General features: G+C 41.0%; 1 protein-coding gene across 11 annotated transcripts in view; it reads left to right on the top strand.

The window, feature by feature from the left end:
* Window positions 1–9,963, top strand: part of LOC124149792 (myotubularin-related protein 13-like) — a 135,623-nt gene extending 125,660 nt beyond the window's left edge. For all 11 annotated transcript variants that reach the window (XM_048385931.1, XM_048385923.1, XM_048385925.1 and 8 more), the window contains one exon: window positions 1,202–9,963. In XM_048385931.1, coding sequence (XP_048241888.1) covers window positions 1,202–1,294 — 93 coding nt within the window. In that variant the 3' untranslated portion in view covers window positions 1,295–9,963. The remainder of the gene's footprint in view (window positions 1–1,201) is intronic.
* Window positions 9,964–14,925: the final 4,962 nt, after the last annotated feature.

Below are 14,925 nucleotides of genomic sequence, written 5' to 3'. Positions count from 1 at the left end.
TGGCCATGATGCTTATCACGTTATATAAATTGTCACAGCAAGAGAATTAAATTCATCCATTGAATCGATGTATAATCTACAAGTCCAAGATGTTCTGGTTGTCATTGAGGGCACTCACGAGTCTAGTCGAGTACTAGTGGTACTAGTTTCAATCGTAAAAGAACAGTACAATTTGATTGGTTATAATGTCATTCAAACTCCAAACAATGGTATGTTTGTCATCTTCCCCGAGGCAAGAGAGTTAACTGACTATAAAAGTCCAGTTTCCCCCCTTTGCCAAACTAGGCTGGTATTGTGGAGTTACATTTTGGCTGGACTAACGAGTCTAGGCATAGTCCAAACAAAATCGCGCACCGAAATAGAAATCCGGTAAGTATACTGTGCAAATACCGTCGATTGCAGGATTTGCAAAGCATGTGCACCGCCAACTCGTTGTCAGCAGATATTTTCCAATTCTTTTCATGTTTTTAATCAAGGTGCTCACGTGATTTGATGCGTTTCGCGATGTAAGACCCGTTTTATCACACTATAGATCTTGATTATGAATCAGATTGTCCTGACTGGGCGCCACCATTTTGTTTGAAGCGAATGCAAGTGATACAAGAGGTTGAATCTGATTGGTCCATAGGAGAGGCTTAGAAGGGACATAACGGGTAATAGACACTGGTGGCACTACGATCGAGCCCAGTAGTTCCAGCCTAGTTCGCCAAGGGTGGAAACTGGACTTTTAAAGTCAGTTAACTCTCTTGCCTCGGGAAGATGCGTGGACACATGCTACTCATATTTTGGTAGGGAGATTCAGAGTAACCAGGTGCATCTGCACCAACAGTAAAGATGTATGTTTGTAGGTCCAGGGTAAATATAACGGAATGATGACATGATATGCTATGTAACTGAGAATGTCTGCAGCTATATATGTATTCCATCTTCCTTATGTCTCCCTTGGGGATTCTGGGGTAGAATATGCTCGTCATAAGAGGCCAGCTAAATGGATCAGGTGGTCCAGCTCAGTGACTTGGTTGATTCTGTGTCACTGTACCCCGATGGCGTGGATCGTTGCTCATAATGACTGGATTGTCTGATAGAGACTTGATAATTTACAAGCTGACGTCATATAGCTGGAATATTGCTGAGTGCGGCGTTAAACAACAAACAAACAGATCTGTCGCTTGTGTTGATGATGTTCTTGTTGATGTTGCAGATCCGCACAGTTAGGAGGCAGTACAACTTCATGGCTGCCAACCCTGTTATGGCCCAGGAGTGGATAGACAAACTTCAAAGTTGTATACAGTAGTGGAAGATAGCAAGCCAAGACTTTAAGTGCTATGTTTCCATGACAACAGTGTGGCTGGAAAGATGCTGGACCAGTTTATACTGGCTAGAGTGGTACACTTTTAAAGGGAACAGATTGAAGCCGGCTTAAACTAGATTGGACCAGATTGTACAGGAGTTTGTATTTTGAGCAAGCATGACCAAGTTTTGAGCGTGTACGTGAGTGTGGGTGATAGTCAAGTCTGCAGATCTCAACCAGCACTGAATCGTTCACCAGGGTCAAACTTGGCCTCATTGTACGACCACCCCAAAGAGTACTTGGCTCTCTCAAATGCAACTTACATGGAGTCAAGCTATATTTTTCGCCATGGTCATGTGTATGGAAGACAAGCCCTGTGGTGCACAGCTAAACCACAATGGAACTATTCGATTTGTAATACTCAACTTTGGGAGTATCTACAATACCAGTGTTTGAATGTGCACCCATGTAAGCATGTAAACCACATGTAGCTGTTCACATGACACAGTGTCCTGGGAATACGTGAATCTGATCTCTGCTACGCTGTCTGACCCCAGACAATCATAGGAAGGGAGTACTAGCCTTCTTCTCTAGATTGTTGTAGGAGTCGATCTCTAGGTCCAGTAGTCATAACTTAACAGCATTAGATGTAGAGGTTGTGCACAGAGCTGGTGGTCGCCCTGTATAGCTGCTGTCCTGGAGCTATGGGAGTAGAGGATGTGGACACAGACCTGAAGATGCTGTAATGATGTATCTTTCTGGCCTCATCGACAGCAGCAGCATCGTCTTCATACGGTAGTCTTCAACATCACAAGAATACTGTTGCTGTTGTTGTCGCAGGAATACGGAAGTCTTCAACGTCACCAGAATACTGTTGTCATCGCAAGAATACGGTAGACTTCATCATCACCAGAATACTGTTGTCATCGCAGGAATACGGTAGTCTTCAACATGACAAGAATATTGCTGTTGTCATCGCAAGAATACGGTAGTTTTCAACATCACAAGAATATTGCTGTTGTCATCGCAAGAATACTGTAGTCTTCAACATCACAAGAATATTGCTGTTGTCATGGCAGGAATATTGCTGTCTTTATCATCACAGAAATATCATTTTGTTGAAAATCTCCATCAAAACCATTTTTTGTCATCACAGGATTACTATTGTCTTTCTCTCAGAAATATTTACCATATATATTCCCATGACAACCTTATAAAAAGGACACAAAGTCTTGATAACTCTCTGATTGCTAAGTCTACATTTGACCTATTGCTGGAATATTGCCATGAATGGAGTCAAACCTAACTCACTCCTCACTTAGGCATTACAGTCCATACTATAGCCATCATCTCCAGGAAAAGGTTTGTTCATCAATTTACAATCGATCACCTGCATCAAGATGCAAAGTCTGTCACCTGCTGATGCTGTGAAGGATACTGTTGGTAGTCATGGCGATGCCGTAGTTCCATAATGTCTTGTAAATGTCTGTGTGATATCTGTGTGTGAGATACAGCGAAGATCCATCAGCAGTCAGCATCTCTGAGATGGCATACGGAACCTGCAGTGTGTTCAACACTGAAGTCATCAATGCACTGGTAGTTGTTTGTGAAAGATGATAAAATGTTTGACTTCACCAAGTCAAGCAGGGCTCCATCTGTACCTCAAATGCCTATTAGCCCAAATAGCCCCACAGTCTGCAACCTTGGCCACTACTTCGAAGCCCAAGTCTAGTAAAAATCTGTTTGGTCTAGTAAGCTCAGTAATAATAACAACCTATAATAACACTAAATTCTCCTGAAATTGATGCTGGGGGCCACCTTCAGGCTAGTCTCAAAAGGTTTAGGCACAGACTGATAACATATGAGGGCAGCCTATCCATGGGAAATTAGCTAGCCCTTGGGGTACCTTCAACATTAAACAGACTGACTCGGGCTAGCAGGCTGGTGCTATTGTGCATCCCTGGCCCAGTGATGAAGCGTTGAAATTCTACTGCTGGGAATGCCAGTGTTTAGGGCAGTCTCCACTTAACCTTCTCTCATCAACACCTGGAACATGGATTCTCAAACATTCTATGTGCCAGTGCAGTGGACTACAGAAACAAGATCAACAGGAGGAGTAAATCCTTGGTCAGGGCATTGCTGACATTGCTTGTCCATGTTCTGAGATGATGTCAATCAGTGTGTTTTGAGGCACTGCAACATGGCTGCTGGAGAACGATGATGTTTGTTGTCAGACAGCAGCTGTGGAGTCAATGGAATATCGTCAACATATTATCTTTTTACTGTTAAGTCATGTTTGTGTTTCACTTCAGGCGTCAAGCATGCATTCATGGAACTAAGTGCCGATTTGATCCGCGTTAGACCTTCATCAGGGGAGTCCTTGATGATGATGTCACAGTCACTGGACTTGCTCCTGCTGGTTCCGGTCGAGTGAGACTTTGGTGCAGAATTGAATTACATTCTCTTCAAATATGCGCGGGTCTTGTTGTCAAGAGACCGATCTGGATGAGTTTATCTGCATTTATAGAAGAAACGCGAGAGCAGTTTGCTGAGTTGTGTGTGCTGTGAGTGGGTGTGAATGACAGGGCTTATTTATACATGTGACAACTGCCGCTGTACATGCTTCGGATTTCAGTGCGTTTGTCATTGTCGTGTTTCCATATCAGAAACACAAGTTTTAGTATCTGTATAAAACTGTGTGTGTATGTATATTGAGTACCGGTAGTCGTCTGTACAGATGTATTCTAGAGATGTTGACTTGTGGGATCAGTGTGTCGTACTTCATCATTGTTTGACTTAGTGCTTGTATCCATACAACTATTTCTCCATGACAGACAATCTGCATGTGCTGTCATGGATGGCAGGCAACCAGTCCTTTATTACCTTGTGTGGCATCATGTTGAAGGTAGCAAATGAAACATTAATCTATAATTTAATACTTTAAAATTAGTTTTAGAATTGAAAATGAATCAGATATGAATAACCTATAAAGTTGATTACGGACAACTTCACATATAACAATATAGTTGTGATTTCAGTCAACATATGGCAGGTGTCTAGGGACCATCAAAACCAGTATGTTATTCATGTGTGTTATTCACAGTTGTCAATTTATTGTCAATCCAGGAGATTGGAACTTGACTGGTGAAATTTAACTTTTCCCTCGGACATTTTCCTATATGGATTTGACCATGTTTCTCCACTCTGTTATGTCTACAATTGACAGTTAGTCCTGGAATTGACTGTTGTGTCTGAATTTGACTTTGTTAAATCTAGATTTGACTCAAAATTATATGTGAATTGTACTATGTTAAATCTAGATCTGACCCTACGTTATATGTGAATTTGTAGTTACGGATCAATCCTGAGAAATTCAGGTACCTCCGATGCATGTATTAGATATGATGAATCAATGTTCAACAGTGAGACAGCAGCAGCCTTGCCACACAGGGTAGTGATGATGATTGTGTATGGTATCTGTGTATATAGACTTGGTTCTCTCGACCACTGTCACTATCAGTGCAATATGGCTGCTCAACAATGGTTGTCGTGCTCTATGCATAATGCATCACTAGACTCAAGACCATTGGGGCAGGCTAGGTATTTATTTGCTCATATAGTTTTTTTTGGTACGACATCCTTGCATAGTTTCTTCTTTATATTTTTATAGGTATGTTTTTCAGTATTATATGTGCCACAGTCTGTGAACTGCATTGTTGGCGTGGAGATGCAGCACTTTGCCACAAAGCCTTACTTTACCGTTTGTCCTGGAATACTGCTGACTTGTCTCCCTTTAGGACATGCTCAGTTTGAATCTGTGTAACTCATTGGACAAATGTACACAACATGAGAATTAGACCTAAATATTTTTGTATTGTTTGAGATGTGTCAGTGTAGGAAATTAGCTAGATTATTGTGTATTTCATGTTTTTTATTTCACAGCCTTCTGAAACACTTTGGTAAAGACATTTAATGTTGGAAAGACTGTCCTGCCTCCCTAACTAGCAGACCGCAGTGTCTTATATAAGAACTCTGAATTTGAAGAAGTTTCAAATGGCAACATTACAACGTAACCTTCATTTCTCAAAGACAATATTTACATTATCAGGAGGGTGTATCATGAAAGACTTAAATGAATTTTCTGTTATCTGTTGATATAAGCATAATGTGAATTTGGTACTGACTTAATAGTGTTAATGCGATCTCTATTTAGTGGGAACAGATTCCAGTCCCACTGTCCCCTATCTGGCATCCTTAGTCATCATTCATACCCGTACTCGTCAGTTTACTGAAGTTGCCATCATCTGCAGCCTCATCACTTAGCTTTGCTCTCATCTATAGCTGACACTTGGCGATATGAGATACTGTTCAACACTGAACTCACATACTCCTCCATCTGATCTCAGACTGTTGTCCTCCACACAGCAGCACATTCTTCATCAGTATTGCATAATGCTTCACACACCACTGGAGGCCACAGTACGGCCATGGAGATCAAGGGAGATAAGTCTGTTGTCATCCCAGAATCTGCTGAGCCGTTCATTTCCGTGAATGAATATTTTCATAGAATGAAGTTCACATTTTAATGTGTCGACAGTTCATCCCGTTTGTACACAGTGTATGCTATATTTATAGAACTAAGTAAATCTTTGTCAACTTTAATGTGAAATCAATTTCCTAAACTCCCAATAATAACATATACACATATAACTGTCATATAACACACTAGCTCGATAACTTATTTATATCATGATTTGATAACAATGTCCATTCTTTACTACATTTTAAACTTGAAACTCAGGATCAAGTATTTTAGTATAAAGATTTTATTATTACCCTATTTTTTAATTCAGTCAATATTTAAAGGGTTCCTGAAGATGAACTTATTTTGCAAGAACCCAATGAATGTCAGAGGCTTTGTGGCAAAACTGTTGTCTTTCATTTGTTGAATTTTGTCCTAGTTGTATATGTACTTGTTTTTGTGGGAAATTTTAAGATGGATTCGATAATTTGTACATTTAGGCTGCTTTTATCAACAACATTGATGTTATTTTATCTTGTACAGTCATTTGTCTCTGTCGGCAGTTGTTATTTGATTACAGGAGGTCAAATTAGTTTTATCTGCCTATCTGCAATGCTGTTCTAGATACCTTCCTTCCAATACTTTTGTTGATATAGATGTGCTCCTCCGTTTCTACATTGTTTGTAGCATGCTTCAGGCATTGATAGAGGCAGGAATATCTAATACCCATGATCACAGACAGGACATATTAATGTTAAGAAATCAAATTTTGTATGTGTAACGTAAACGTTTAGCATTACAAGATATACTTAGATGGTACCCTTAGAAAACGTGACAATGGGAAAGTGAGAATTATATATCTAAATAACAGATTGACTTGGATCAAGGCACAACAGATACAAGGAGAACAATCCAGTAAATGTCTCGTACACTGCTCAGTGCTGTGATGTAGCCTAGTGGTTAAAGTGTTAGCTCATCAAGCCTAAGCAATTGGTTCAACTCCCCACATGGTTTCAGTGTGTGCTGTCCTTTAGGCAGAGATATAAACCGTGATCCATGGTGACTCTGCAAGCTAGGATATATACATTGATATGATGTGTATGAAGTCAGTTCCTGGTATCCAACACAGTCACATCACTCTCTCAGGACGCTCAAAAAGCTTATGACAATTTTTTGTTTCGGGAAATATATTGATAAGGCTATGTTTACCCAGAACTGAGATGCCATGATTGTTTTTATAGATGAGTGCAAGAACTAATATAGCTGTTCAGTTGAACTATTTGTGATTGTTTTACAGATTCATGTTTAGGACGTGCCTGCTCTCTATCACAGCCAGTGTTGGAATTCCACTCCTTAAATCATGTGGTATAGCTTAATTCTGTTTTCGAGCCATATTGATCAAGAATTTTCAAAGTTTATTACAAATTCTGTAATATTGTTTGGCATGAGCACAAGTAAAACTGTGACAGGTTTTAGTGAAAATTGACAACAACAAACCATGGTCGTGGGAGCAGGATCCTCTACAACTCTACAAACCCTCCAGGTTCAAACCCTCTCCCATTACCACCTACTCTTCAACCTACCCTACTCCACCATTCTTATGTCAAGCCCATGTCAACTTGTCTGCCAATCATTCTTTACTGATCCCATCAGCCCTTAGTCTTCTGTGTAAACTATTGCATTCAGTACACTAGTTGGATGCTTTTAGAGACTTTGCCCCCCTGGGAAGATGAGGTGAGGTGAGGTGAAACGGGGCTGAACGCTGTGTTGTTTGTGAAGAGCAGCACTGCAACAGTTCCAATACCCACCCCACCCCCATGAAGATCACTACATCAAACCTTTTCTCGTCTGTAGATCATGAAGATCACTACACCAAACCTTTTCTCGTCTGTAGGACTTGAAGATCACTACATCAAACCTTTTCTCGTCTGTAGACCATGAAGATCACTACATCAAACCTTTCCTCGTCTGAAAACCATGAAGATCACTACATCAAACCTTTTCTCGTCTGTAGGACATGAAGATCACTACACCAAACCTTTTCTCGTCTGTAGGACATGACAATCATTACATAAAGTCACATCTCATCTGTACATGATGGCAATTACTTTATTGAAAACTATCATTATGTCTCCCTATACCTTCCCCATCATGAAGAAAACCTCAATATGTACCTTTACATACTAGATGACACCCACACGTGTACCTTTACAGTCAAGAAGAAACCCTCACATATGTACCTTTGCAGTCAAGAAGAAACGCTCACATATGTACCTTTGCAGTCAAGAAGAAACCCTCATATGTGTACCTTTACAGTCAAGAAGAAACCCTCACATGTGTACCTTTACAGTCAAGAAGAAACCCTCATATGTGTACCTTTACAGTCAAGAAGAAACCCTCATATGTGTACCTTTACAGTCAAGAAGAAACCCTCACATGTGTACCTTTACAGTCAAGAAGAAACCCTCATATGTGTACCTTTACAGTCAAGAAGAAACCCTCACATGTGTACCTTTACAGTCAAGAAGAAACCCTCACATATGTACCTTTACCGTCAAGAAGAAACCCTCACATATGTACCTTTACCGTCAAGAAGAAACCCTCACATATGTACCTTTACCGTCAAGAAGAAACCCTCACATATGTACCCTTCCAAGCCATGTAGATAATCAAGTGCATTGTAGATGTTTGTGTTTGGCTGCTGACCGGCTGCCTACTGGGCCTGACAGGCAGGTTGTTGTATATGTGATGTCCGTGTTAAGTGTACAGTCCATCACCGACCCCCACGACCTTTATCACAGGTCAGGCTGCAGGCACTTACACATTGTCTACAGTCACACATTGTCCACACTTAAGGGCTGAGTTACTTGGGCATTTGTAGAAATTCTTTCTTATCATGCATAAGAATAATGTAGATATAGTTGAGGGTAAGAAGGCGAACAGGAAAGGTAGATTTAGCAGAGTATGAAAAATTACAGTAGAAACACAATCAATTAAACTAAAGATTTCAACTAAATGGTGTCATTTCTTACAAAGGCAAAACAGTGCAACAGTAGGGCTTCTAAAAGTAATATTTGATGAACAGTGTTTTCTTGGCCAATCAATGAAATTGTTTTTTGATGGCAAAGTTACCATCACAAAACACAAAATGGAACATGTGTTAACATTGATTAATGCCAACTGCCTTTGTCAGGGCAGCAGAAATGCAGGTATTGTCCTATGTTTGTAATCTCTCTCAGTTTCAAACCATGGGAGATAATACAGTGAAACCTCATTAGTCCAGAAACCTGCTGTTCCAGACATGTACTGTGGGGAATGTCTACATATACAGGGGACTCCATCCTCATCATTTGGTATGGCAATATTCTGTTTATATGGTTCGGATTAACAAGGTTTCAGTGTATGTCTTGTGTTAAATCTGTTCCTGAGGAGGCATGAAAATAGACCATGGACTTTGTGTTTTCACCTCTCATTTATCAAGCTTATTGTCATGTCACCGCCATCCCACTCCATATCTGGTCATGTTCATCATAATTTCACATCAACATCATACAGCTCATGATGACAACCTCATCTAAGTTATCATTCAACACATCCTGATCAACCATGTTATTCAACCTGTTATCCTCATGTAGTCAGTCATCCAACTGTTATTGTGGTACAAATACTTTACCATAGAACTCTTGATCATACATATTGTTACCGACTCTTATCCCAGTTGAATTGTATAGCAGTGGCATCATCCGAGGTGTGTAACAGTGTTATTGCTGACTTGTGCAACTGTTATCCTAGGTTATAACTGTGTTATCATCCAAAGTATGTGACATGTCATTGCCCTAGGTGTGTAACAGTGTTTTCCTCCAAGGTGTGTGACATGTTGCCGGGCTGGATGTATGACAAGTGTATAACAGTGTTATCATCAGTGGTATATGACTGTTATCCCCCTGTCTGTGGTCTGTCATATATGTTCTGTGAGTCCTATGTGTAGTACAGCAGTCATTGTACAGGTAGTAGATATTTTACTGGTTTTAACATTTTAATATTGACAGTGTTCAGTGGATTTCATACTGGCGATACTCGCCCGTCATGTCTTCATCATATTTTTTTTTCTTTTGCAAGCCAGGAAAGTGGAATAAAATATTAAATATAAGAAACACGTGGTTTGTTTTTATCAAGTCAAGTCGTCTATATGAGACTTCTATAGATTCCCTGGAAGAAAGATGATAGCTTTATTTGAAATCTGCATCATATATATATTCCTGTCTGTCTAATTCAATGACTCTGTGGGGATTGATTCTGGGTTACAGAAGGCCCCCAAACACTATGATTTGGATCAGGTGGTCAGGCTGGGTGACTTGGTTGATTGTGTGTCAACATATACTGACAGCAGGGATTTGCTCATGGTTTCAATCACTGGGTTTTTTTTTCAGGTCTACATTCGATTATGTACAGGCAGCCATCAGATAGCTGGAATATTGCAGAGTGTTGTATTAAACAACAAACTGACAAATCTAGGTCGCATGTATTCAGTAGAAGACATTGTGTGGCAGGATTATTTGAAAATCAAGATCTGATTCAAACAATGAAATTTAATTCATGTTCTAAAGCCTTGAAAAATCATTGGGACATCAGCTTACATCAGCTTACAAACTTGGGGTGACACTGTTGTTCTTGCGAATGAAATCAGTATAGATCTAAAGTGCTGCATTTTGCTGTGCAGAGTAGCATCTCTTATGCGTACCAGAAACATATGATCTGGGTTCGAATCCTGGCGTCTTGATTATGTTTCTAGGTTTGCCAGCATCATACCCTTGCGTTGGTTTCAAGTTCAAAGACCTGCATCACTTCCAGCCTGCTTCTTGCCTCAAGCTGACAGACTAGTGAGCCAGTTTGATTTTACGCTGCATTTAGCAATAATCCAGCAATATCACGGCGGGGGACACCAGAAATGGGCTTCATACATTGTACCCATGTCGGGAATCGAACCCGGGTCATCGGCGTGACGAGCGAACGCTTTAACCACTAGGCTACCCGACCGCCCCCTGACACTAGTTACTGTTCAAAGCAGAGTTGTCACACTAAATCACAACTGGGCCAGTCTTTGCTTGACCATGGTTAGATCCCGAGGCCGCCTCCATGGCATAGTGGATAGAGTGTCTGTCCCGAAAGCGGAAGGTCGGTGGTTGTCCTGTGGCCGCCTCTACGATGTAACAGATAGAGCGTCTGTCCCGAGAGGGGAAGGTGGGTCGTTTTCCAGTGGCCGCCTCTACGATGTAATGGAGAGAGTGTCTGTCCCAAGAGCGGAAGGTCGGTGGTTCAATCCCCAGGTCGTGTTATACTACAGTCTGTACAAGACGTTAAAAGATTATTTGTTGGCGCTCGCACTGGGGGGCACGGGTGACCCAGTCGTCTGAGGCGCCGCAATTCGCCGTGCAGAGTTACGTCCCTTGGGCACGCCAGAAACCTATGATTGTGGGTTCGAATCCAGGTTCGCCCCGATTATGTGTCTAGGTTTGTCAGCACCATACCAGTGCTTGTGGGTTTCACCGAAGAGGTAAACGTTTGAGACCTGCATCACTTCGGGCTTTCCTCCAACATTAGGTTGACACGCCGCGATATAACTGGAATACTGTTAAAAGCGGCGTTAAACCCAACTCACTCACTCACTCACTCACTCACTCACTCACTCACTCACTCACTCACACTGCTATAAACTACAAAGTGCCCCTTTCAACTGAGAAATAGACGTTGATTTATTGTGGCTCCCTAAACTGAGATATAAACGTTGTTTTATAGTGGCTCTTTAAACTGAGATATAAACGTTATATAGTGGCTCTTTAAACTGAGATATAAATGTTGTTATATAGTGGCTCTTTAAACTGAAATATAAACGTTGTTATATAGTGGCTCTTTAAACTGAGATATAAATGTTATATAGTGGCTCTTTAAACTGAGATATAAACGTTGTTATATAGTGGCTCCCTAAACTGAGATAAAAACGTTGTTATATAGTGGCTCTTTAAACTGAGATATAAACGTTGTTATATCTAAGTGGCTCTTTAAACTGAAATATAAATGTTGTTATATAGTGGCTCTTTAAACTGCAATATAAACGTTGTTATATAGTGGCTCTTTAGACCGAGATATAAACGTTGTTATATAGTGGCTCTTTAGACTGAGATATAAACGTTGTTATATAGTGGCTCTTTAGACTGAAATATAAACGTTGTTATATAGTGGTCCTTTAAATTAAGATATAAACGTTCTTATATAGTCGTCCTTTAAACTGAGCTATAAACGTTGATTCAAGATGGCTCTTTAAACTGAGCTATAAACTCGCTCACTTTTAACTGAAGTAAGAACGCAGAACCATCAAGGGTCATGTGACAGACATAAACGGAACAAGGTCGAAAGTCGATACTCATGGGAAAGATAACACAATTTTTTAACAAAGGCAATTACTATCCATAATACATTGGTCGAAAAAGGTATTCTATTATGCATAGCAGCAGAAGAGCTGATGGCAACGGTGGAACAATACCCGTTGATACCATCTTCCTGAGGCAAAAGAGTTAACTGACTATAAAAGTCCAGTTTCCACCCTTGCCGAACTAGGCTGGTATTATGGAGTTACATTTTGGCTGGGCTAACGAGTCTATGCATAGTCCAATCAAAATCGCGCACCGAAATCGAAATCCGGTTCGTAAACTGTCGTGCAGATTTCGGTAGATTGCAGGATTTGCAAAGCAGGTGCACCGCCAACTCGTTGTCAGCAGATATTTTCCAAATCTTTTCATGGTTTTAATCAAGGAGCTCACGTGATTTGAGGCATTTAGCGATGTAAGACCCGTTTTATCACAATATACATCTTGATTATCGATCAGATCGTCCTGACTGGGCGACACCATTTTGTGTGAAGCAAACACAAGTGATACGAGAAGTGGAATCTGATTGGTCCATAGGAGAGACTTAGAAGGGCCATAACTGGTAATAGCCACTGGTGGCGCTACGATCGAGCCCAGTAATTCCAGCCTAGTTCGGCAAGGGTGGATACTGGACTTTTAAAGTCAGTTAACTCTCTTGCCTCGGGAAGATGCGTGGACACATGCTACTCATATTTTGGTAGGGAGATTCAGAGTAACCAGGTGCATCTGCACCAACAGTAGTGGCTGTTGTGGGGCGGACTCCACGACACACACGTCCATCCGTCGTTCACCAGAGGTTACAGGATGAACTATCCCAACATCTCTATATAAAGTTGAGTAGTTTAGGTATTTCTCGTACAGTAAGAATAATCTCAATATCCCTATCTAACGTTGAGAAGTATAGGTATTTCTGGTATGGATATAAAAAAACAAACACATATATTCATGTGTTTAGAATTAGTTAGTTTGTGAGTTGGGTTGAACGCCGCTGTGAATTTTTTTCGAGTGATATCCCGGCGTGTCAGCTTAATGTGGAAACCCGGAGTGATGCAGGTCTCAGACATTTTACGACTTTACAGAAACCCACAAGCATTGATATGGTGCTGTGAAACCTAGAAACGGCGATCATAAGTTTCTGTTGTGCCCAAGGGACGCATGATGAGAGAAAATGGAAGAATGTAATTTAAAATAATAACGGAAGATTGACTTGAAATTCATTTCAAGGTTGGCGTTTGCTTCTACTAGAACGTCGCCATTTTATCATTTTCGGTTTTGTTACTACCCCACCGACCGACCCGTCAATCATACTAGTGAGACTCCATATCCACCCGTCAATCATACTAGTTAGGCTCCATATCCATCCGTCAATCATACTAGTGAGACTCCATATCCACCCGTCAATCATACTAGTTAGGCTCCATATCCACCCGTCAATCATACTAGTGAGACTCCATACCCACCCGTCAAGCAAACACATTTGAATCCAAACCCTCAATCAAGCAACATAATCTTTTTAATCTCGTGGTCTTGTGGTAGAGCGTCCGCCCGGAGAGCGGAAGGTCCGGGGTTCGATCCCCGGCCGCGTCATACCAAAAGACGTTAAAAGATGGTACTTGTTGTTACCCTGTCTGGCGCTCGGCATTAATGGGGCTAACACAAGGACTGGTCGGCTCGGAGTCAGTATACTGTGTCTGAGTGGGGTATTCATGTTATCAGGCATCAGTCCGGACTAGTACAAGCAGCCACACAAACACACACACGTACATGCACGTCGCTATATAAGTGCAATAATCTTGGACGCGACGTTAAACCCAATTTCACATCGCCTCACCTTTTATAATCTATATCACAACACATGCGAGACTCCACATAATAATGTGTTTGTTGTTTAACGCCGCACTCAGCAATATAAATGCCATATGACAGCGGTCTGTAATTAATCGAGTCTAGACCAGACAATCCAGTGATTGACATCATGAGCATCGATCCACGCAACTGGAGTACGATGACAAGAATCAACAAAGTCAACGAGCCTGACCATCCGATCCCGTTAGTCGCCTCTTACGACACTATAGTCGCCTTTTACGACCAGCATGGGTTGCTGAAGACCTATTCTAACCCGGGATATTCACGGGTCTATCTCCTTATTAATTAACGGATTATTTCCAAGTCACATAAATGCATGGAACATGAAACATAACAATATTTGTTTCTTGTTTAACGCCGTACTCAGCAATATAACGGGGGTTTGTAAATAATCGAATCTGGACCACACCATACAGTGATTGACATCATGAGCAGTTGGGATACGATGACATGCATCAACCTCGTCGCCGAGCCTGACCAGCCGATCCCATTAGTCGCCTCTTACAAGCAGAAGTTACCGGGGACCTACATTATTTCAAGAAACATAGCCGTACACTTTGCATATTGACATACGCATTGAAACCACATTGACATTTCCTTAATGTAACAAGCAACACTCACTTACAGAAACCCGACCTACAGATGACGTTACAAGGCGTATCCATCTTGGAGGTTATAATCTATTAAATATTAATCCACCGAGGTTTCCGATCTGATGGTGCCGTTGTCGACATATTATTTCATTATCTCGTAAAGTCAGATGTCCTCGCTTGAATATTTTGTTTCGACAAATTGTGTTCTTGTACTGGATGAACCAACAG

This window comes from Haliotis rufescens, unplaced genomic scaffold, assembly GCF_023055435.1.
Source record: "Haliotis rufescens isolate VD_foot unplaced genomic scaffold, xgHalRufe1.0.p SCAF_6, whole genome shotgun sequence".
Lineage (NCBI taxonomy): Eukaryota > Metazoa > Mollusca > Gastropoda > Lepetellida > Haliotidae > Haliotis > Haliotis rufescens.
The sequence above is the reverse complement of the archived record's forward strand: the minus strand, read 5'-3'. Positions and strand labels throughout refer to the sequence as shown.